Source organism: Giraffa tippelskirchi, chromosome 5, assembly GCF_054371585.1.
Source record: "Giraffa tippelskirchi isolate mGirTip1 chromosome 5, T2T-mGirTip1v1.2.pri, whole genome shotgun sequence".
Taxonomy (NCBI): Eukaryota; Metazoa; Chordata; class Mammalia; order Artiodactyla; family Giraffidae; genus Giraffa; species Giraffa tippelskirchi.
In genome coordinates, this window is record NC_137279.1 from 108,929,980 (window position 1) to 108,954,946 (window position 24,967).

Here is a 24,967-nt window from a genome sequence, read left to right on the forward strand (position 1 = left end):
ACAGAGGAGTCTGGCAGGCTACAGTCCATGGGGTTGCAAAGAGTCAGACATGACTGAGTGACTAACACTTTCACTTTCTGTCCTTTTATAATAACTTTATAGATGAGGATATGTGTTCAGTATTCTGTGTGAGATTTTAATCTTATATAAATCTTTAATTTCATACTTAATCTCTTTTACAATTCTGTATTTTTGCATATTATGCAAAAATTGCTGTGCTAAGTTGCTTAGTCATATCTGACTCTTTGCAACGCTATGGACTGTAGCCCTCCAGACTTTTCTGTCCATGGGATTCTCCAGGCAAGAATACTAGAGTGGGTTGCCATGCCTTTCTCCAGGGGATCTTCCCAACCCAGTGATTGAACCCGTTTCTCTTATGTCTCCTGCATTGGCAGGTGGGTTCTTTATCACTAGCGCCACCTGGAAAGCTCTTAGGCAAAAATTATGTTTCATGTTACTGAGTGATTTGAAAGTAGAAGTAAATATTCTGTTAGATAATTGTAATAGTTTGATGTGGAAGAAGATGAAAGAAAGCAAAAAAACAAGTTTAACTCTTTTAGGTATATCGTCATTAGAAATTTATATAGAACATTCCACCTAGGTAGGAAATAGAGAAGGCTTTTTCTCTATGACATCATTTGTAAAGAATCCTCCTGCTAATGCAGGAGATGCAGGTTCTATCCTGGGTCAGGAAGATCACCTGGAGGAGGAAATAGCAACTCGCTCCAGTATTCTTGCTTGAAAAATCCCATGGATAGAGGAGCCTGGCAGGCTACAGTCCCTGGGGTCACAAAGAGTAGGACATGACTGAGCGACAGAGCACAGACCCATGACATTTACTGTACAGAGTTCCTCAATAGATACACAGATGCATAGCTTTGTTATAAAAATATTTCATCTGTATCTAGTTCCTTCTTTGATTAGAAGGAAAGATTATATACTTTGATCTTGTTTTATGATTTAAAGAAATTTTATTTTTCTAGATACCCACAATACCTTAAACTTGTCTGAGTGCCAACTTTGTAAACCAATCTTTTTCAAGGATTGTAGCAACACTGACATGTGTGCCATCTGGTGGCAATTTCTCATAACAGCATTTAAATTCTATAAAAATTCTGAATACAACTATAGAAATATATTAACAGAAAACCTTGTTCTACCATTGTTTGGTAAAAAGTCAATATTCTTAATTCCATAAGAATAAAGAAGAAATACTAAAATCTTTATGATTTTACTTCCTCTGTAATTGAATCTGGCATGTTAAGGTGCTTCATGATGCTGTATTGTATATTCTATGTAAAACAAAGGGTAAGAGTTATGCAGAAAACAATCCAAAGCTTCCTAAATTAATATAAAATTTTACATTATGTTAACTGATACTCAGCAACTTAATTAAAATATTCTTGGGCTCTTAAACGAAGTGAATTTTGAAGAAGAATAAAAAAACCTGGGTTTCCAACTTAGGTTGAGAGAATTTAAGTTGCTTTTTCCATGAGTGAACAGATACCAGTTTATACATCTTAGTGATGTTTGACATAATTTGTATCAAGATTAGAATATAAGAATTTTCTTTGGATTTTTGAGTGAACAGATACCAGCTTAAATATCTTTTAAAAATCTTGGAATTTTTCTAATTAAAAACTGTGATTATATTTTTGATAGCAACTTCTTCAAGGATAGATGATGAAATTCCTCCTCCACTTCCTGAACGGACACCTGAATCTTTTATTGTAGTAGAGGAAGCCGGTGAGTACAGTTCAATAAGTGTAAAATGTGGATTAACTAGATTATTTCTCAGGTCCTTTCAGTATTCTGTGTGTCATTGCTGAGTAACATTTGCCCTTTAAAATTAGAATACTCGTAAGAATTGAATCATATTTATTTATTTATGTTACAGGAGAACTCCCACAGGGTGTTCCCAAATCTTCATCTTCACCTGTGAAGGTAAAAACTGGAACATCACTAGAATGTAGTGGAACATCAGAATCAAAGAAATCTGATGATTTGGTAAGACAGACCAAGCAAGGTCAATAACTATTTTCTCTGACTCTACTCATTAAGATTCAACAGATTGCAGTCTATTCTTTATATATTTTTAACATCTATCACTTAGTAAATATTGAGCAGATACTTTTTATAAAACAATGTGGTAAAGAATGTGGGGAGTAAAAAGATACGTGTAATATACAATTATTGTCCTTAAGAAATTTAAAGTTTAGCAGTAGAGATATAGCATGTGTATACAAAGTCTATTTTTGTCTGTATTTATTATAACAAGACAAATATAATCAATGCCATATGAAAGCTCTTAAGCTTTGAAAGAGTGAGAGATCCCTTCAGGTTGGAAGTGATCAAGGAAGATTTAGTGAAAGAGTAAACATTTGACCTTTGCACAATCAAGGCAAAAATAATTGTTTCATGAGTAGATTGCTTGTTCATAGTAGGCATCTGGTAGGCGGTTTCTTGTTAGTTGTGATATCATATTATAGAGAGAAGTTTTTAAAAAATAACAGATGTCTATATTATTTAATATAAACCTTTTGGAATTATGTTTTCTGCTTCTAGAAGAAAAAACTACACTTTCAACCATCTGTTATGCATTTGTATACAATTCTATGGTGAACCAACTATCTTAACCTTTCAGAGATCAGAAGAGTAATTATCTAAAACATTTAAATATGTCTACAGTTGCAGTGGTGGTATAAATAATCTCCACCTTTTAAATTACACTTTTACTGCACTAGTAACTGTTACTGTTACTGCTAACGATCTTTATCTTAACAAGTCCCAGAGTAAAGAACAATCCCTCTATTCCAGCATCATGAAGTAATTTCAATTGCAACAACCTAACCTTAAATTAAATTTTCAGGGAAATGTCCTGAGTAGGAGGAAATAATTATAAAAACGATCAATTTAGAACCAATATTCATGACATATAAAAAAAATCACTGTAAGAGTAGATGACTCTTCACAATTCATTCAGCACATTTATAAATTAGGAAAAATAGGGCATTTCATAACTCTATTGGTATATGAAATATAATTTTTAAAAAAATGCTATTTATTGCCTAGAGTTTATAGATTTGTGTACATGTTGTTCTTTTTTTTTTTTTTTTCTTCCAGAGTGTAAAACCCCAGAGTCCAAAATCAGGTAAAACATTTATTTTCCTTGGCTTTAGGTGACATTTAGCCGTAAGAATTTGTACTGCAAGAACGACTCATTAAGTTTAGAGCAATTCACCTCAGGAGATGGCATGGTTTCCATAATAGCTTCCACTACTCATTGATTTACTTCTGGTTTTCCTAGGCTAGTAGTTTTGTTTTGTGAAGGGTAAGAGGAAAACAGGATTTTAGAATTCTCCTCCTTGATATACAACCCAACTATTTCAGATACAACTTCTTAAAACTTTGCAGCAGTTCCATTTTACTGGTTTTATTATTGTTAACATTGTCATTCTGAAAAACTATTTCTGACCACTTAGGTTTTTAACTTGCTGTTGCTTCTCCAGTACTTTCTGACTTGTTTTATACAATGAATAACACCACCAACAGCCAACAGTTATTGAACATTGATAGGTATTTTACATATATTATGACAGGTAGTTACCCTTAGGGAGAAGGCAATGGCAGCCCACTCCAGTACTCTTGCCTGGAAAATCCCATGGACAGAGGAGCCTGGTAGGCTGCAGTCCTTGGGGTCGCGCAGAGTCGGACACGACTGAGCGACTTCACTTTCACTTTTCCCTTTCATGCACTGGAGAAGAAAACGGCAACCCACTCCAGTATTCTTGCCTGGAGAATCCCAGGGACGGCGGACCCTGGTGGGCTGCCGTCTATGGGGTCGCACAGAGTTGGACATGACTGAAGCGACTTAGCAGTAGCAGTTACCCTTAACATATTTATTCATATTAACATATTATTCAAATACATAAATAAGTAGTATACATAGACGTTAAAAAGCATGGGCTTCGGAGTCAGGTAGACTTTCATTCAAATCCCTGGCCTATCAATAGTTTTCAAAATCTATGACCTTGTTTAAGTTATACGTTGCTGTTGTTCAGTTGCTGTTGTTGTTCAGTTGCTAAGTCGTGTCCAACTCTTTGCGACTCCATGGACTGTGATTTTTCTCATTGATAAAATGAGGATAATAAGTACTTCCCTTCTAAGAGGATTTCTGTGAGGATTTAGTGAGACAAAATAAGTATAAAGCTTTTAGCACAGTGGTTATCAAATAAGTTCTCGTTAAATGTTATCAGGGAAGCCCCTCATTAAATGTTACCTATTACAATTTTTATTAGGTAATTATTAAATGAACATTTTAAGTTCTGTGTGCCTTATCCAGTGTTAGAATAGGCAGGATATATAAGAAAGAGCACTTGCTTAATGATTACAGCATTAGTCGCTCAGTCGTGTCCGACTCTTGTGACCCCCATGGACTGTAACCCACCAGGCTCCTCTGTCCATGGGATTCTTCAGGCAAGAAGACTGGAGTGGGTTGCTTAATGATTATATATGTACTCAAATTGGGTAGACAAGATTAATACTCATTGCAACTATTAAATTATAATCTATATGGCATTGTTCTAATCATCAGGAGTCTGGGGGAAAAAGACATCATTGGAGTGGTTAGGGAAGGTTTCACTGAGTAGAGAAAAGAAACTGAAAATTATTGATAGAAGAAAAAAGAGCGAATTCTAGGAGCAGGGATCAGAGTAACAGTGACTCAAAGGTAAAAATAAGCATGATGGGTACAGAGAAACTGTAAGTAGGTTAATCTAATTGCAACAGAGGTTCTATTTTAGGGAAATAAGGAAAATAAATTTGGATAGATAATGTGGGAAAGTTCTGAAGGACTTAAAGGATATGCAGATGAAATATCCAGAACAAACAAATCTGTATATAGAGAAAGCAGATTTGTGGTTGCCCATCTAATCTGAGGGTAATGGGAGGTGACTACTAAAAGGGTGTGTAGTTTCTTTTCAGGAAGATTAAAATTTTGTAACCAGACTGTGGTGATATTTGCGCATCAATGTGAATGTACTAAATGTCATTAATGGCAAATATTGTTATGTGTACTTTATCACACACAAAACTTGGCAGAAGAATTTAGATTTAATTCAATAAGTAATAAGCACTGTAGGTTATTAGGGGAGCATTAAGGTGAAAATGGTATTTGGGGAAGGTATTTGGCAGGATATTGTTACCTGAAAATTATAGTTCTCATAATACTTCCTAAAATCAAACTGGAAGGTGATAAGCTACTTTAGAGTAGTTATCAAATATTTATTAAATGCCTACTATTTGCCAGAATTTTTACTTGGTGATGGAAGTACTGCATTGATATTTAATTTTTGCATATTACCCAGGATACAAGGAATAAACAAGAGAATCTGCTTTATAGATAAGTCTTGAGACCTAAAAAACACAATGATCAAAGACAGATAAAACTCCAGCACTTAACCATGTATTCATTTTCAAAAGACATTAATAAAGTATATAATTATACCCAGTGCTGTACAATGAGAAGCATACATCAATAGAACACCATTTGTATCTTTAGGACTTATGTTGTGGGAAAACAGCTCCATTATTTACAATTCTTTATCACAGAAATAGGCTTTCAGGTGGCTGAGTGGTAAAGAATCTGTCTGTAATGCAGGAGTCACAGGTTTAATCCCTGGGTCAGGAAGATCCTCTGGAGAACGAAATGGCAACTCACTACAGTACTCTTGCCTGGGAAATCCCACAGAGGAATCCTGGGAGTCCATGGGGTCCCAAAGAGTCGGACAAAACTTAGCAACTAAACAACAACAATAAAATCACAGAAATATTCAAACATACATTTAAACCTACCATAATAGCATTAATCACACTAATAAAATTAATAATAATTGCTTAATTTTATCTAATATCCAGACTTTGTTCATTTTCTCGAATTGTCTCAAGCCTGGCCTTTTTTTTTCAAACAATGTTTTACAGTTGATTTATCTGAAGCTGGATTCAAACAAAGTCTACATCTTGCATTTGCTTTATATGTGTGTTAAGCCTTTTAAAGTTTGTAACAGTTTTTTTATATTCTCTTTTGCCATTTATTTGTTGAAGGGAATGTCTTTAAGACTGCTAATATTCCAAATTTGGCTGTTTGTATGTATCCTCATGGTTTTATTTAACACGTTCCTCTATCTCTAGGATTCCCTGCAAAATTATAGTAAGACTAGAAGCTTGATTAAAGTCAGGTTTAAATTCTTTGGAAGAGTACTTTTATAAGTCAGCTATTAAATTTGTGATAAAGCATAGGTTCATTGACTAAAGAGCTACAATAACAAAATTTTTGAGGCTCCAGTCATTGTTCAGATAATTTTTTATTTGGCTGTTACAGGTTAATATTGAAAAATTGGAAAAATAATATAAAACCAAAAAGGGATTTTTAAAAATACTTTTTATTAGAGCTTAGTTGATTTACAGTGTTGTTAGTTTCAGTTATACAGCCAAGTGAATCAGTTATACATATACATATATCCACTCTTTTTTAGATTCTTTTCCCATATTGGCCATTACAGAGTATTGGGTAGATTTTCTTGTGCTATACAGTAGGTTCTTATTAGTTATCTATTTTATATTAGTGTGTATGCATAAATCCAAATCTCCCAATTTATCCCTTCCCTCTTCCCCTTTAGTGACCATAAATTTGTTCTCTACATCTGTGACTCTATTTCTGTTTTGTGAATAAGTTCATTTGTACCATTTTTTTTTTGATTTCACAAATAAGCAATATCATACATTTGTCTCAAAAAAGGAGCTTAACTTAGGACTTTCAATTGATAGGTTTTTTTTTTTCTTTGCATATTCTTTTTTTCATAGATCTACAACAAGATCGTTCTTCTTCCCCACCACCTCCACTGCCAGAGAGAACCTTAGAGTCCTTCCTTCTTGCTGATGAAGATTGTAAGTGACAGTACTCTCTCTCAAAAGTTACAGAAAAATGAGACCATTAAAGGTTAACAATAAAATAGGACCTAAATGGAAAAGGTACAAAGAATGATTGAATAAGATAAAGATAATAAATTTTAAAAACGCATAATCTATTGCAAAAATAATGTACAGAAAAATCAAGCTAAGAATTACTGAATATATACCTGTATGTAATCTGAAGTCTTAAGAAGCTGTGCAACAAAACGCTTTGTTTTTTAGGTACACAGACTCAACCTGTAGAGACTTGTTCTTCTAGCTGTCCTAACACCATGGAAAATTCAACATCTTCAAAACAGACACTGAAACCTCCTGGAAAGAATTTTACAAGGAGTAAGGTAAAAAAAATAGGAGTTTATGGGAATATGCCAGAGGCATCCTAACCCTTGTGACTCCAACCCCCGGACACCAGCATTAAGATGAAAAAGTTAGACTAAATATCTTCACTAATATTGATTGTTAGTCTCACAGCAATCAAAATTAATAGAGGGAAACCAAAAATTAAAAAAAAAAAAACAAACAACTTAGAGAATGCCCCCAAAAACTATCAATTTCTTTCCCTCTGAAACTAGACAAACTGATTCCAAAGTTTATATGTGCAGGGAAAGGGCAAGAATAGTCAGGAAACAGCAAAAAAATAAATAAATAAAAGCAGTGAAAGAAGGGTAGTCTTAACAGATATTAAAATATTATAAAGCCAGAATAATTAAAATGGTGTGATACTGGTTTATGAAAAGAAACACATATCAACAGAGCAGAAGAAAAAGATGGAGAACAAAGGTGAGAGCATTTTCACTAGGATATTTTGAATTACAAATAATCTATATTTAAAAATCTAAATAAAATTTTTCAAAAAGAAAGTTTTAAATATCTATTATATAGAAGATTACATCTCTATTAAGTGTTAGAAAAATAGAAATGCCATAAAGGACATATAAATGTCCTTGAAAAGAGTATAGTTAATTATTAGAATATAATACCTATATGAGAAATAAAATGAAAATTATCAAAAAATTATATTATTTTTTGATAATTTTCATTTTATTTCTCATATAGGTATTATATATATACTGTGGAACAGAGTGAAAAACATACACCCTGAGGAAATGTGAAGAAAAGAAGAAATCTGGGTAGATTTTTAGAAGAGATAAGTTAGAGACCCCACCATCAAGGAGGCAGAAGATATGGGTTTGCTTAAAGGAGGGAGAAGGAAGTAGCATGGTTAACAGTATGAAGAGAATCTCAGTAAATCGAGTACAGAATATGACTGGCAAAATTATTTGACTAGAATGGGAGTGGCAATGTATCACAGCTATCTTCAGAAGCCACTGTGGGTCCTGGAATGGTCCCTTAATAAAGAAGAGAAGTAGGGGACTTCCCAGGTGGTCCAGTGGTTAAGACATGGAGGTTAAGACCTGCAGGGGACACGGGTTCCATCCCTGGTCTGGGAAGATTCCATATGCTGAGGGGCAACTAAGCCACATCTACTGCGCCAGCACTCTAGAACCCAAGAGCCACAACTACTGAGTCTGTGTGCCTAGAGCCCATGCTGCCAAACAAGAGAAGCCACTGCAGTGAGAAGCCCATGCACCACAACTAGAGATGGCTGTCACGCAGCAATGAAGATCCAGTGCAGCCACATAAATAAATAAATCAGTAAATAAAATATTTTAAAAAATAAAGAAGAAAAGTAGAAACTCCATCTTTTTTCCTGACAGAATAATAGTATTATTTCTAAATAGCAAGATAAGACAAGTAGAGACTTGGCACTGAGTTAAAAATGGCATGATAGAAAAATAATTTTGTGTATTTTGATATCCATTTTTAAAGAAATCCTCTTGATGAAGTCTATATTTCTAGTTGATTAAGGTGTTCGGATTTCACAGCGAAAAAACTAACCTTTTCCTTTTCTTCATTTTTGTAGAGTTTGAAAATTTTACGAAACATGAAAAAGAGTAAGTTACTTATTTTTAGAATACCTATACCACTTTCAGTATATGTAATTTTTCCTTATATAACCACTGGGAAAAATAATTAACAGTATTATTCCTAAACAGAACCTTGCTGAGGGCCTACATATCAGAACAGTCACCTCCAGGTCTTGCACTGTTGTTAGGCTCCACGATGCTAAAATACTGGGTAGGGAGTAAGGGGAGGGAAAAGTTTCTGTGTGATTCACAGGAATAACAGTATGATGTTTGGCACTTTCTACACATTCTAAAATGCTGTCATTACTGTGTTATTTAAAACTCCCAGCAGTCTAACCTCAGATGTATTTTCTTTGAAAGTAGTCACAGCAAAGCATATTGTGAAACAAATGTGTTGATTTAATGACATAAGCAAAGTATTGACACATTTCCATTTTTACCAAATATTATTAGCAATAAAATTCTGTTGCTTACTGTTTTCCCTATATTGTAATGAAAACAAAACCCTGACTCCTGAAACTATGGGAAACTGGTTGTCTTCAAAATTCTATTCATAACTACAAAGTATATGGTGGTATATTTTTTACAAACTTGATCTATCAGATTAATCATCAAGAATTAAACAGCTATAATGGTATTGTGGGGAGGGACAAAGAGCACTGAGAAAATTTGATGTCAGGTGTTAGCTAAGTAAGAAGGTTTATAGCTGAATTTACTCCTTTCTTCTGAGTTTTCACTCTATCTCCCTGTCCATAAGCTTGTGCTAGTCTGCTTTTACTGCTACCTCACTTGATCTCTGAAGTGAACTAATTTCCTACCTATAATAAAGCATGATTGGAAAATATACTCTTTCCTCTAAAGTCAATCAAAAGAGAATTTAAACATTTCAAGAGGAAATTATAGTATGAAAGTGTTAGTTGCTTAGTCGTGTCCAACTCTTTTCAATCTCATGGACTGTAGCCTGCCAGGCTCCTCTGTCCATGGAATTCTCCAGGCAAGAGTACTGGAGTGGGTAGGCATTCCCTTCTCCAGTGGATCTTCCTGCCCCAGGGATCAAACCTGGATCTCCTGCATTGCAGGCAAATTCAGGAAAGCATGATTGGAAAATATAGTCTTTCTTCTGAAGTCAATCAAAAGAGAATTTAAACATTTCAAGAGCAAATCATAGTAGAAAACATAAGAAATAAAATGGCAAAAAGTAAAAAAATGCGTAAATTGAACAGTTAGCCAAAGATTGATTTGATTAGCTTAGCTTACAAAACATCGTTTTCTGCAATGAGGGAGACCTGGGTTCAAACCCTGGGTCAGGAAGATGCCCTGGAGAAGGAAGTGGCAACCCACTCCAGTACTCTTGCCTGGAAAATCCCATGGACAGAGAAGCCTGGTAGGCTACAATCCATGGGGTCGCACAGAGTTGGACACGACTGAGCGACTTCACTTTCACGAAACATTGTTTTCTTTCTCTTAAAAAAAGCAGAAAATAAACCCTTACAGGTCATGTTAATGACCCAATAGGAAGCCACAGAAGAGTTTTAGACAGATATGTTACAAAATCTGTTTTTTGAAAAGATCTTATGGCTGCTGGTGACAAGAGTTGAAGATGTTAGCTATGACATCCAATGCTACTTTTGGTGGGAAACTTTAGTTGCTGAGAAATCCTTTACTTGTAAGTGACAGAAAACCCAACTTAAGCTAGTTTAAGCAGAAAAGAGGAATTTATTGACTTTTGACCAAGAGTTCAAATGATATAATTAGGGCCTAACCTCTTATTCCATATCTCCCAACTTTGTTTCTGTCTGTTAGATAACTCAGGCAGGCTTTTACCATGTGATTTCAGGCTTATGATGAAAAAAACGAGCTCCTTCCCGGTTGCTCAAGCCACAGCTTGATGGATGACTAGTGTTGCTAGGCCTGCTTGTCTTGGCTAAACCTAAACCAATTATTGCCAGTATATTTAATGCTTGGATTAAGAGGATAGTGTCATGCCTAATATTTAACGATTGTTATACATGGACACTGACCAATAGAGAACGAGGTCAGATCTAAACAACTGGTGTGACCATGGCAAAGTACCAACTGACAGCCCTGGTCATAAATCAGCTCTTTGATCTATGGGTAGATCAACTCCACAAAGATATGGGAGGTGAATATTGGAAACAGGTGATTTCTTAAAGTAAAATTCAATTATCAGAAGAAGGAATTAATGCTGGGCAGGAAGCGTAAAAATATCCATGACAAGCTATAAGCAAAATAGTAGTTCACTATATATATATGCAAAATTTTTGTCTCCAGTTATAAAACGCCAATTTTCCCTTTTGGGACAATTGTTTTCTTTCTGAAGGATGTATACAACTCTCAGCTCATGTGCAATATAGGGGTGATAACTATCTCCTGATCCCATGGGTGGAGGAACCTGGTAGGGTGCAGACCCATGGGGTCGCTAGGAGTTGGACACGACTGAGCGACTTCACTTTCACTTTTCCCTTTCATGCACTGGAGAAGGAAATGGTAACCCACTCCAGTGTTCTTGCCTGGAGAATCCCAGGGACGGCAGAGCCTGGTGGGCTGCCGTCTATGGGGTCGCACAGAGTCGGACACGACTGGAGCGACTTAGCAGTAGCAGCAGCAGCAGCAGCTATCTCCTGAACTTTCTCACCTTCACCCACTTGTTATCCATGTCTACCATCAGTGGCTAGCCTAATTCTTGGCACTAGCACATATTCAATAAATATTTTACTTGAATCTGACTGAAATTCATGATATACTCTAGTGATTCATACTGATGTAGCTCCAGGAAGTGTGAGGTCTTTCTAGAATTTTTTGTGTGTACAAACATATATGTAGTCCTCACTACATTCTGAAAATGAAGAGAACAAATAAAGGTGAACATTTAGCAATTTCTCCCCAATTATGTACTGTTTCCTAGAAAGTTCATACAAGCCTGAAATTATTTTTTTTTGGTGATAAGACAGTACTTGTGTAAAATATGGACCATGTTTTCACTGGATTCAGAATTGGGTGGATATTGATATATGAATATATTAAGGTGATAGGAAGAGAAATGTATTTTTAACTCTGCCTATACGGAGCTAAAATAGCAAAATAAAGCAACATAACAGTGCTTTTTTGGGAGATTCTGGACCTCACTGGAAACATCCATAATGGGAAAAATGTAGGTTGGAAAGTGAATAAAGATATTCCAGAGTAGAGGATGGTGGAGGAAAAACTACAGACTTGCCATGGATGAGCTAATGTGGAGAACAAATTACTTAAAAATGTACTTAAGAGTGATCAGAATGCAAAGTAGGATGCTGTTGAAAACCAAAATGTAAACCCCATAAAAAGTAGATTCACAATAAAATAGATCGTATTCTTGAATCTTTTGGTGATTCTCTTTGGTGTTGGGTTTACCATACAATCTGTATGCAAAGAAAACTCAAAAAAAATGCACACAAAAATGAGAAAATTATAGTATGAACTCACTTGTAAGCATTTTTATTTTGTTACATGTGATGTTTATCTAGAAGTATTAATTAATTTGGAGGAAATGTTTAATCTCAACAATTATGTGGTCTGAGTCTATATTCATTCTTTTCCTTACACTTTTTCTTTTGATTCTAGGTATCTGTAATTCTTCCCCACCAAACAAGCCTGCAGAGACTGTTCAGTCAAATAACTCCAGATCCTTTTTGAATTTTGGTATGTGTGTTACTTTCCAGTAGAGTTAAAAAAAAATGTTTACCTTAAGTATTCATTCGCAGTATAAGAGATACAACATTACTATGACTTAAGGTTACATGTATAAGTCCTTATGTTTATATTCTTTTTCATGCCATTATCTTTTTATTTCCAGCTTCCTCTTACATGTTACATAGGTCTGACTTGGCTAGCATATGTGGAAAATAAAACTAGGTACCAAATGATCATGTTGGCATGTAATAAGTGAATGTGAAAGCCACATGCAGAAATTCTGAAATACTATTAATACTCTAATTCATATCTAAGCAAAGTTATAACAAATATGCAAGTGTGATGAAAAGAACAGAGGATGCTACTATCTAATCTTATATAACTCATTTGACAGCAGAAGGTGAAGCACAATTCTGACAGTTTAAACAAACTGTTTTCCCAGTTGCTCTTTAATATAAGCTATAAATTAAAAATAATTTTATATTAAGCATTCTATTTATATAACATAAATTCATACTATTTAAGATAGTATTATATACACTATATAATTTATTTGTGAGAAGTATAGTAAATGGTATAGGATATTACTACTAAAAATTATTAACCAAAAAGCAGACCCCCTGGAAAGGTCTGGGAGACCTCCAGTAGTTCCAGGGACCACACCCTGAGGAACTGTTGCTCCATGGTATTGTCCTTATCTGAATGATCAAAACTGTTGCAGCCGCATTCATATTGTAGGTGGCAAGAAGAGAGAAAAATGTGGAAGAGGTGTGGCCTCCTCTTCCGGACTTATGGCACTAGCCTGGAAGAGGCAACATTATGCTATGCATGTGCTACATCCAAACTGTAAAAGACACCGGGAAAATGCAATATTGCTGGGCAGATAAGTTTCCCATATACTATTCTATTTCTGAAGAAGAAACAAATAAAAATTTGGGTGGACAGGTAGCAATCTCTGCCACAATTGGGGTTATGGTCCCTATCTCACCAAGGCAAAGTATTTAACTAGAATCTCTGGATCTGTTTCTTGTGTTTTAAAATTTTTACTTGGATTATATTAACTCTAAGGTTTAAAATGTTATATTTAGAAAAAAGTTGTTATTCTTATTAAATCATTTAGTTAAAAAGTTCATATAGGATATTCTATAACCTATGAAAAAAGCACCAAACTTTACCTGAAATATAAATGTTCCTTGCTTTCTTCTTTTCTCTCAATCAGACACACCACTTGAATAGCTCATGGCCTGTCTAACTTTACAACAAGGGCTTAATGAAGAGCTGACTCATTGGAAAAGACCCTGATGCTAGGAAAGATTGAGGGTAGGAGGAGAAGGGGGTGATAGAGCATGAGATGGTCGGATGGCATCACCAATTCAAAGGACATCAGTTTGAGCAAGCTCCGGGAGATAGTGAAGGAGAGGGAAGCCTGGCTTGCTGCAGTCCACGGGGTGGCAAAGAGTCAGATATGAATTAGCTACTGAAAACAACAATGGGCTGAGTTGCTCTGTGACATGTGGGATCTTCCCGGATCAGGGATTGAACCCGTCTCCTGCATTGGCAGGCAGATTCCTTACCACTGAGCCACCAGGGAAGCCCTCCATCAATTGTCTTATTGCCATACACCAGCAACTATTTATACAGCATCTACATTATATAAGGTATTATAAGTAATCTAGAGATGATGCCATTCCTTTCTCCAGGGGATCTTCCCGACCCAGGGATCAAACATGGGTCTCCTGCATTGCAGGTGGTGCTGCATTATATATTTGAAAGCTGTTAAAAGAAAAATCTTAAATCAAAGAGAAAAATCTTAAAAACGCATCAAACAAACAAAATGGCAATGATGTGAGGGGATGGAGGTGTTAACTAACCTTAATGTGCTAATCATTTTACAATATTTATGTGTATCAAACCATATACCTTAAATGTACATGTCACATGTAAACATATATATGTCAATATTATCTCAATATTGGAGAAAAAAATACTGAATTACTAAAGGCTGTTATAACCATGTAATTATTACCATTATTAAATTTGTAAGTGTTCCACAAATGTAAGGTGTTATTAGAATTCTATTGTCATCATTTAAGCACTAATGTAATTACTAGAATGCTTTTATATCTATTACTAAATTGATCAAAGATGCTAACATTTTAGGGAAAAACATCCACATATTTCCACATATTACAATACACTCAAAAGAAAAAGTGTTCATTTCTATATAAGAGATCTTTCTTCATTCAGTTTTATTTTTGTTCCCAGGTTTTGCAAATCGTTTTTCAAAACCCAAAGGACCAAGGAACCCACCATCAACTTGGAATGTTTAAAACAGCTTTGGAATATTGCCTGCAAGTGAATCTGCAAATAAAACTAATAGAATACTGCTAGCTAAAATAAGTGTATATTCATAATATCAACCATGAAGATATGGTAATAATGTTAATAGCTTTAAAAGAAGACCAATATGCAAATAAGTGTCAGAAGTTTTACATTTCATCTCATTTACATTGGATTGGAAAGCACAAATAGGACTTTGTCATTTAAGCTTATGTACAGAGAATGCTGTATGAGAAAGTTTTAGAATGGACTTATTTTTCCTTTTTAGAAGTTATTTTATTCTACTTTACCTTTCTACCTAAATATAAACTTAAAAGATTTGTAAAAATTTGACCTCAATTAAATGTCTACATTCTCAGAAGTTACTATAAAAAGTGTTTTGAAAAATCTTACCTTGTGGTTGCAGTACAAAATTACTGTTTGTGAAAATGATTATTTCTTGGGAGTTATTTCTGCCTAAATGGAGTATACATCTTTTTCCAAGTGTTGTGGGAAACAAAAGAGTGAGAAAAGAAGTTACACCTAAAGAGAATAAAATATATACTTAATGACAGTAATTAGTCTTTTGTTTGGATATACCAAATAACAAGATGTTCAATTTCTGATAAGCTTTAGCCAAAGTTGTTCAATTACCAAATCTAGAAAAATAATCAACAAAATAGCAGAGTGGGAAGAGGGAGGGAGGTTCAAAGAGGGAAGTGACCATGCTTACCTATGGCTGATTCATGTTGATGTAGGGAAGAAACAAACACAATATTGTAAAGCAATTATCCTTCAATCAAAAATAAAGACAAAACAAAACAACAAAATAGCTGTATAAACATGCTTTGTTTACACAGTTGCATTTTTTCATTTCAAAGGTCCTGTAAAACACGTACAACTTATATCCAACTAACCAGAGGTACTACTAAATTTTTTTCTGTATTAATATGGATTTGCCTTAAGAAAGTTGATCTTTCAAATCTAATTGTATATAACAAACAAATTAGTGGGTGATTATTACAAAGGATTCCCCTTGACTAATAATGATTTCACTTAAAAAGTTTATAACTTTATGAAAATGAAATACATAGACATTTGTTCTTCAATATTGTTCATTAGGAATCCCAATGAAGACACACATCAGATGAAATATCACCTTTTTATTGTATAGTGTACTATATACAAGAGGTGCTCAATACACTTTCTGGTTTTTAAACTAACTTTATAGTGTTCACTGAGCTGAATACTTCTTGATACTAGTGGTATCATACCACAGTGATTTTATCTTGAGTAGTTTATTGTAATCAATTACTTCCAAATATCTTTATCACGGCGGTAAAATTGTAACGTGACGATCAAATTGTAAATACATTTCCGGGCAGAAAACCTGGTGAGTAGTGATTTCTGGAGTGTGCTATGGTAGTCACACTTCTCTGAAGTGTAGCCGTCTATTTACGATTTGAAAAAATCTTAAGAAATTTCAAAACATACTTTTCCATCTAGAATTTTTCCGCAACTGCAGGAATGGATTTAAAATAATGGATAGACTACCTTTCCAGGCACTAGAGGGGCTGTGACTCGATGGAGAGGTGGGCGGCGCTCAGCAGGCTCCCAGGCAATTCTTGCACCTGCCTTGTCGCGCCTGTGCTTGCAACCATAGCAATTATTGCCCAGGAAGAGGTTCAGAAATGTCTGATTTGCAGCTCCATTCGATCTTAAAGCAAAATCGCCCTCATTTGCTATGTTACTACGTTCCCTTTTCCTCTGCATCTCATCGTTTGTCCAGGGTTGTAAAAGGCCGGAGATTCTTTTACCTCATAAAGGTTATGAGAGGTATAGCAAACTGAAAAGTAACTATGGAGACCACCTACTCCGTGTAAAATGACGAAGGGGCACACGAAGACGATAATGGGAACGCGCCGACAGACTTCGAAAGCTATTAACATTGTTTTGGCCGTTAAGGCGGTTGGCGGCAACTCTCCGCCCAGCGGTGATTGCGTCGCAGCGCGAAGCGTGACTCGGCGCACGCTCTCTTTCTGCTCCTCGGCTCGACGAGCCAGCGACGCGGCGGGGGCGCGGGGAACTACCGCTCCCGTGAGGCTCTGCGCGGCCTTGGGTCCTTTACAATAGAGCTCGGTCGGAGGGGCCTGCGGAGAAGCGCCGGGAAGTGCCGCTTCCGGCATGTTCAGCTCTGGACGAAGAATGGCCGAGAAGTGGAGGGTGGGGGAGAGACTCCAATGCCCAGCGGGCCGTGCGCGGGCGGCGCTTGCGCGATACGCGGACGGGGGGGCGGTCGGGCCATTTAAATGTGTGTTTGTGGGTGAAATGGCTGCGCAGGTCGGAGCGGTGCGCGTAGTACGGGCGGTGGCGGCGCAGGAGGAGGCGGACAAAGACGGGAAGGAGAAACCCCACGCTGGGGTCTCGCCGCGGGGAGTGAAGCGGCAGCGCCGAGCGAGCAGCGGGGGGTCTCAGGAGAAGCGGGGGCGGCCGAGCCAGGACCCCCCTCTCGCTCCCCCTCACCGGCGGCGTCGCAGCCGCCAACATCCCGGGCCGCTGCCGCCAACGAATGCAGCCCCAACCGTCCCAGGCCCTGTTGAGCCTCTGCTCCTGCCGCCTCCGCCGCCACCTTCGCTGGCACCCGCCGGGCCCGCTGTCGCTGCCCCGCTCCCGGCCCCGGGCACCTCGGCCCTCTTCACCTTCTCGCCCCTGACGGTGAGCGCAGCCGGGCCCAAGCATAAGGGCCACAAGGAGCGGCACAAGCACCATCACCACCGCGGCTCTGATGGTGACCCCGGCCCCTGCGCTCCGGGAGAGCTCAAGCACAAGGACAAGCAGGAAAACGGCGAGAGGACAGGAGGGGTGCCTCTGCTCAAGGCCCCCAAGAGAGGTGAGAGCAGCCGAACTGCCCCGAGCTCGGGCTCTATCTGGGTCTCTCTCTGTTGCGATATCCCGCCCCTTTAATCCTGAAAGACGCCTGCCCTCTGCTCACCTCCTGCTGCTCTACTCCCCTAAGCCCACTGGGGTGGACCCTGGATTTCGAACCGTCGACACCGCCTGACCTACTTGAAGCTTCTTGCTTCGAGGCCGAGCTGTCAGTTACTAACCCCCTTGCCATTCCCCCCTCCCGGAGTCTTTACCGACGTTTGTTTTCAAAATCGCCAGGGTTTCCGCGCCGCGCCATCCTTGGCATGGGATTAGTAGGTGGGGTATTAAAAACTGTCTAAAGTAAAAGCTTGTCGCTAAAATGTTCCTCACCCCCCGTCTTCCTTGATGGAAAGCTCCACAATATTAACGAGTATGGTTTGGGGCTTTAAGGAGTTTGAATTTTTACCGAGATTAATTAGCTCGACTCGCAGGGTGCCTTAGGTTCTCGAAGATGAGATATCAAACACAGTTTATCTTGGTTTTTTTTTTTTTTATGTGGAGGTAAAAATCATTTTTAATTTTCAGGAAAGGGTTGGGGAAGGTTTTCTCTCTTTTTTGATCCTGGAAAATAGGACCAGCCGAGCCTCTGAAAAGTGGAAATGTTCAGTAGGCGATAGTAGAGACAAGAATTTCAGTTGCATTTTAATTTACCTGGCACAACAAATTGAGAATTTATTTCCAGTAAACTTACTAAACTCAATATAATCCAGAAAATATAGGACTCCACTAAGTGAGTGTGGGTTCTAGAGAAATTAGATTCACAAAAATTGCTGTTTTCCTATTCGGAAGTACCTGTAACACTTATTTTCATTCTCTTTGGTGGAGGGAGGGGGGGTGCGGATAAGAATTTTGATTATGCCATGTATTTGTATTTTGTAGATGATTTTATGTAATTTCTTAGCGTTATGTTCTGAAGAAGAGTTTAAAATACTTCTGTGTTCTTAGTACTGGGGCAGTTGAGTTATGTGTTAATGAACTAGTCTTTCAGTCTCAGGTTGGGTGAGTTTTGGATTTCTTACACATATTTGGTCTTAACCTAGGGCTAATTATTTTGTTTTGTGATGGTGCAGTTTGTTGCAAATTATTGCTCAGTAAGTTTTTATTGAGTTGAATTAAATTTTTCTTCCTTTGGTGGTATCTAAGTCTTATCCTGAGGAATAGAACTTGTGCCAGACAGACAGGAGTGCCAGTTTCCACCTCCAGTATGCAATAATCTTGCTCTGCTTTTATTTTTACCTTTATTTCTCACTTTCTCATCTCATGTGTGTATGTGTTTTTGTGGGTTTTAATTGTACAGAGCCAGAGGGAATCTTAGAGTTCATCCAAATCAAATTTGTATTGTAGAAGAGTGAAAACCCAGGCCTAAAGTAGTGAAGAGACTTGTCTAATCTAGTCACAGTTAATTAGTAACAAGTACCAAAAAATTAAAAAAAAATCATTGGCATAATAGGGAGTAGAACCCAGATTTCCTGAATCCTAGTTCAAGCTTCGTCCTCCAGCTGCATGGTGTTGCTTTCTCATATTGCTATTCATTTTTTCCAGTTCTTTGCTTACCTTTTCCCTGTTCGTTGGCATCAGAGTGGCAGTAGCCAGTTCCATTTAGAATTTCTGACTTTGCCCCTTTTATGGGGGGAAGTGGCAAATGCATGTATAATAATTCACAGTGTGTGTCTCCGAAAATTGCAGAGGCCGTGTCTTAAAAAGCAAACAAAAACAAACCTTTAACCCAGTGCTGCCTCCTAGAACTTTTCTCCAGTGATAAAAATGGTTTCCATAAACGTGTTGCCCAGTGTGGTAGCCATTGGTAGGTGGCCCTTGAAACAAATCTTGAAGACTTGGCTCGTGTGACTGAGGAACGGAATTTTTAATTTTATTTAATTCTAATTATTTTTTTAATTAAATAATTCCTTTCAGCTAGTGGCTACCACATTGTACAGTGCAGCTCCAAGCATTTGTGGTTTGCCAGTATGTGAAGAAGGAAAAGTGGGTTATGGTGAGGTCATTTAAACATTTTAACTTTTTAAAAAAATTGAGATATAATTGATCTGTAACATTATATTATTTTTAAGTAGACAAGGTAATGATTTAGTATTTGTGTGTCTTGCAAAATGATCACCATAATAACTGTAGTTTAAACTTTTTGAGTTTTGAATGAGACTTGGGTTGTATATTCTGGAGGGAAGGGTTCCCTGGTCAGATACATTAGGGGAAAAACAATACAATAGCCTTCTAGATACATGACACACACTGGCATTTTAAAAGTTATGAGAATCTTACAGAAAATAAACTGGTTTAACCTTTGTTTAATCCAGGCTTTTGCACAACACTTTGATGGATACCTTTTGTTTTCCCACTGAATATCTTTATACTTGGTATAGTGGTATGCTGGAGGCATGCCTCTGGAATCAATCTGAGTATAAATCATGGCTCTACCACTTACTGTGTGACTATGGACAAATTACCTTAAGCTCCCTCAGTTTCAGTTTTCTTATCTGTAAAACTGAGGTTGAGGTATTTCTTTAGTAAGATTGTAGCTTAAGTGAGACACTATGTGGAAAGCACTTAAAACGATGTCTGGCTGTTATTAGGTACTGTTAAAACTGCTTTTTGTTATTTTGTCATGCTTGGTCCTTGAAACAACTCTAAGGTTGATAAGGAGAGTTGCTCAACCCTTGTTATTTATAGAACTGTATCTTCCCTTATCCTCAGATTTTTGGGAACTCTTAACTTATTTTGAGATAATTATATAGTCATAGGAAATGGCAAAAATAATACAGGGAGGTCTTTACCCTACACTAATTTCCTCCAAAGGTTACATCTTACATAACTATTATATAATATCAACACCAGAAAAATTAGCATTGTTACAATGGTGTATGTATAGTTTTGTGCTGTTTTAACAGTTGTAGATTAGTTTAACCACCACTGCAATCAAGGTACAGGACTATTCCCTCACCACAAAAATCCCCCTTGTGCTCTGTCATTGTAATATTAGAACTTCCTGTGTCTCCTCACCTTCCCCAATCCCTGGAAACCACTAATTTGTTCTCCATGTCTATAATTTTGTCATTCTGAGAATGTTACATAAATGGAATATATAGTGTGCAATCTTTTGAGATTTTTTTCCACCCAGCATTTCCTTGAGATCTGTTCAAGTTGTATGTATTAATATCTCACTTATTTTCATTGCTGAGTAGTGTTCTACGGTATGGATATGCCACAGCTTAACTAGTGACTTGTTGAAGGACATTTTGGTTGTTTCCAATTTGGCCATTTTGAATAAGGCTTCTGTGAACATTCATGTTCAGGTTTTTATGTAAACATGAATTTTCATTTCTCTGTGAATGTAGTTGCTGGCAAATGTATGTTTAGGTTTTGTTTTTTGAAGATATGGCCAAACTATTTCTTGAAATATCTGTACCATTTTACATTCCCACCAGCAGTGTATGAGAGATCTACTTTCTCTAAAACCTTGCCAGTATATGGTATTGTTACTATCTTTATTTTACTGTTTTAGTATGTGTAATGATACCTCATCATGGAGTGAAATTGCATCTCCCCAGTGGCTAGTGATATTTAACATCTTTCCATGCCATCATTTGCTCTCCATGTAGTCTCATCAATAAAATGTCTCTTTATGTCTTCTGCCTATTTTCTAATTTATTATTATTTTTTGGCTTTGTTATTATTGAGTTTTGAGAATTCTTCATGTATTACAGGTTTGTATATCCTTTATTAGAATAATGGTTTGCAAATATTTTCTCCCACTCTGTTACTTGTCTTTGTATCCTCCTAACAGTGTCTTTCAGAGAGCAAATATTATTAATTTTGTTGAAGTTCATTGTATTGATTTTCTTTTATGGATTATGCTTTTGGTGTCACGTCTAAGGTCCCAAGACTTTGGTCCCAAAGATTTCCTTCTACTGTTTTTCCAAAAGTTTTATTTAATTTCAACTTTTACATTTGAATCTTTGATCCATTTGAGTTAATTTTGTATAATATGTGTGGTTTAGGTCAAAGTTAATTTTTTTTGGCCTATGATATCTAATTGCTCCAGCACCTTTTGGTGAAAAGACTGTGCTTCCTTCATTGAATTACTTCTGTACCTTTGTCAAAAATCAATTCCACTGCTTATTTTTGTACAACCTGTGAGCTGAGAATGTTTTTACATATTAATTGGCTGGGAAAAATATATGACATGTGAAAATCATATGAAATTCAAGTTCAGTGTCCAGAAATAAAATCTTATTGGAACACCACTCTTCTCATTCAAATGTATTGTATACATTCAGAGTTTTTGCACTGTAGTAGTATAGGCAGTGGAGAAGGCAATGGCACCCCACTCCAGTACTCTTGCCTGGAAAATCCCATGGACAGAGAGGAGCCTGGTAGGCTGCAGTCCATGGGATCGCGAAGAGTCGGACTCGACTGAGCCACTTCACTTTCACTTTTCCCGTTCATGCACTGGAGAAGGAAATGGCAACCCACTCCAGTATTCTTGCCTGGAGAATCCCAGGGATGGCAGAGCCTGGTGGGCTGCCGTCTGTGGGGTCACACAGAGTCGGACACGACTGGAGCGACTTAGCAGCAGCAGCAGCAGTATAGGCAGTGTTTGGGACAGACGATATGGCCTGCAAACTTACTTTCTGGCTCTTTGTAGAAGTTTGCTGATCTCTGAAGAAGGCCATTCAGCTAAGAGACATGTTTCTGCATACCAGCCCAACAGTACTCAATCCAGATTTGTGTATGAGTTAATTATGAATTTTGACTTAGACATTTGGAGTTGCTCAGGCTTCCCAGGTGGCCCTAGTGTAAAGAATCTCTGCGATGCAGGAGACAAACGGTTCAATCCTTAGGTTGGGAAGATCCCTTGGAGAAGGAAATGGCAACCCACTCCAGTGTTCTTGCCTGGAGAATCCCCATGGACAGAGCACAGCACAGCACATACAGAGAACTGAGATAAACAGATAATCTCATTTATCAGAGCAATACCCTCAGGGACTGATATATTTCTTTACTCACCTAGAGAGAGGCGAAGAAGCCTTTAAGGACATATTTACATAACCTTAATAATGTTATTTTTGTGATTATGCAGAATTATCATGTAGTGGGCACTAAGTAAAATATTTTTGGACTGTGTGATGCTCCATTTATTGGAGGTTCTTCCAGGCCACCTCAGGTCTGTTGATTGTAGTTAGATAATTTTAATTTTATCATCTAGGGAGAATAGGGAGAGAGAAGGCAGAAGAATTTTGGGGTCAGACAGGTAAGAGTTTAAATCTATTTTGTCACCTGTTCCCTTTGTGACTTAAGTAACATGGGCTTCCCAGGTGGCACAGGAGACGCAGGAGAAGTGGGTTTGATCCCTGGGTGGGGAAGATCCCTGAAGAAGAAAATGACAACCCACTCCAGTATTCTGGCCTGGAAAATTCCATACACAGAGGAGCCTGGCAGCTACAGTTCATGGAGTCACAGAGTCAAACATGACTGAGCCTACACACACGCAGAAGTGACATATCTTGTTTCAAGCTCTGTTTACTTCTCTGTAAAAAGGATTTATGTATCTCCTTCACTGGTTTGGAGATTAAAATGAGATAAACACACATGATCCCTAGCAGACACTTAATGAATAATAGTTTTCTTCCCTCTTTCAGAGCTATCTCCCCTTTTTATGTGATTCTCTGTGGCCCACCACTAGCTCTAGTTTTGAGATCCCAGAATTATTACCAGTTATTTCAAGGAATGTTATAAAATATTATTATGAAAGTGATAAAGGTGTTGAGAGGACTTACTGTGTGTCAGATCCTGTAATGAGGGCTTTATATTCATTGTCTCATTTAATTCTTACATAACTCTGAAATAGATACTAGTATTAATAATGTTTTAGGTGGTAAAATTAAAGTTTAAGGAAATTTATGAGCTTTCCCAGAGGTGTTATGTATCGAGTATTTGTCATGTTTTGGAACTATTCTAAATACTTTATATGCTTTGTTTTCATTTACTCTGCACACTGATTTTATGAGGAGATACTGTATTTCCTCCTATTTTACCAATGAGAAACAGGGTATTAATACAAAGAAATTATCTTGCAAAGGTAATACTGCTAGGAAGTGTTGGGACAGGGATTCAAATCTAGCCAATCACTTTTAAACACCATAATTAAAGGGGTTGTGGGTAAAGCAAGGCAGTGTTATTAAGTGTAAGTGTACAGTGATTTACTAACATGATGGCCTTCCAAATCTGCAGTTTTTAGTTTTTCCTTTTGAGTCAGGTTTTTATATGGAGCTGGAAGAACTTTTAATAAGACCAAAGAGTATTTATTTGAGAAAGTTAGCTTTTATTCTTTATTATGATTAGTATAATACTAAAAAATTATAATTGTTTTGCTTTTACTTATCCACCATGATTTTTAGAAATTGAGGATATTACCTATTTTTCAGTTCTAAGCTATAATTCAAGCATAAGAATGGTGCTGATGAATTTAAATTTTGTAGTGTGAAAAGGTAATTTTTTTGCATTAATGAAAGCTTTCAATAGTGATGTTAAATAAATGGTACTATTTAATAGCTGATAATATATTAGTGGTATTGGCACATATAAGGATTTTATGGATGGTGTCATGTATTAATCTATAGTTATAATGCCCTTTTTAAAAAGACAGCCAGCAATTTATCTCTCAAATGTGTACCTTCCTTTGTAGCATTACATACTTCTCTTTAATGACAATAAATAATAACTTTTCCGCTGTAGGGAAATACACTTGACTACGTTCTCTGGAAAACTAAAAACTCTCTACTAGAAATGGAAGGATTGTGAAGACTTTAGACATTGCCCTTTTTAAAAAATTGATAATGTAATCAACATATAACATTATGTACGTTTAAAGGTATACAACATTGATTTGATACATTTATTGCAAAGACATGGACTTTTAAATAACATTTTTAATGCAAGGCAAGATAGCTTTGGTATCATTCTCTAAAAGCAACAGTGACTAACTTCCTGTAATAACCTTTAACAATTTTGTGTACATATGCTATTCTTAATTAGTTGCCATCACAATAATACAAAAATAAATTTTATTCATGAAAATTCATAGTATGATGCAGGTAGTCTCAAATTTTTCTATAAAT

The 24,967-nt window shown here is 36.8% G+C and overlaps 3 protein-coding genes across 22 annotated transcripts in view; 2 read left to right on the forward strand and 1 right to left on the reverse strand.

The window, feature by feature from the left end:
• Positions 1-15,736, forward strand: part of PTPN22 (protein tyrosine phosphatase non-receptor type 22) — a 59,725-nt gene extending 43,989 nt beyond the window's left edge. For 6 of the 8 annotated variants that reach the window (XM_081493469.1, XM_081493470.1, XM_081493476.1 and 3 more), the window contains 8 exons: positions 1,663-1,746; positions 1,898-2,007; positions 3,124-3,151; positions 6,862-6,945; positions 7,192-7,307; positions 8,894-8,924; positions 12,519-12,596; positions 14,853-15,736. In XM_081493469.1, coding sequence (XP_081349595.1) covers positions 1,663-1,746; positions 1,898-2,007; positions 3,124-3,151; positions 6,862-6,945; positions 7,192-7,307; positions 8,894-8,924; positions 12,519-12,596; positions 14,853-14,917 — 596 coding nt within the window. In that variant the 3' untranslated portion in view covers positions 14,918-15,736. Of the gene's footprint in view, positions 1-1,662; positions 1,747-1,897; positions 2,008-3,123; positions 3,152-6,861; positions 6,946-7,191; positions 7,308-8,893; positions 8,925-12,518; positions 12,597-13,806 lie in introns of all 8 variants that reach the window. The other 2 variants (XM_081493475.1, XM_081493474.1) reach the window with 2 other exon arrangements.
• Positions 1-17,790, reverse strand: part of LOC145507281 (uncharacterized) — a 96,838-nt gene extending 79,048 nt beyond the window's left edge. For 5 of the 9 annotated variants that reach the window (XR_014054739.1, XR_014054737.1, XR_014054740.1 and 2 more), the window contains exons 1-2: positions 16,461-16,677; positions 15,321-15,449 (exon numbers count right to left, since the gene is read on the reverse strand). Coding sequence is in view for 3 of the 9 variants with exons in the window: in XM_081493516.1 (XP_081349642.1) it covers positions 16,649-17,092 (444 nt within the window). In the remaining 6 variants the exon portion in view is untranslated. Of the gene's footprint in view, positions 1-6,421; positions 7,017-7,136; positions 7,282-15,320; positions 15,450-16,460 lie in introns of those variants that run through there. The other 4 variants (XM_081493516.1, XM_081493517.1, XM_081493515.1 and 1 more) reach the window with 3 other exon arrangements.
• RSBN1 (round spermatid basic protein 1) overlaps positions 16,804-24,967 on the forward strand; it is a 45,553-nt gene continuing 37,389 nt past the window's right edge. For all 5 annotated transcript variants that reach the window (XM_081493465.1, XM_081493468.1, XM_081493466.1 and 2 more), the window contains exon 1: positions 16,804-17,796. In XM_081493465.1, coding sequence (XP_081349591.1) covers positions 17,091-17,796 — 706 coding nt within the window. In that variant the 5' untranslated portion in view covers positions 16,804-17,090. The remainder of the gene's footprint in view (positions 17,797-24,967) is intronic.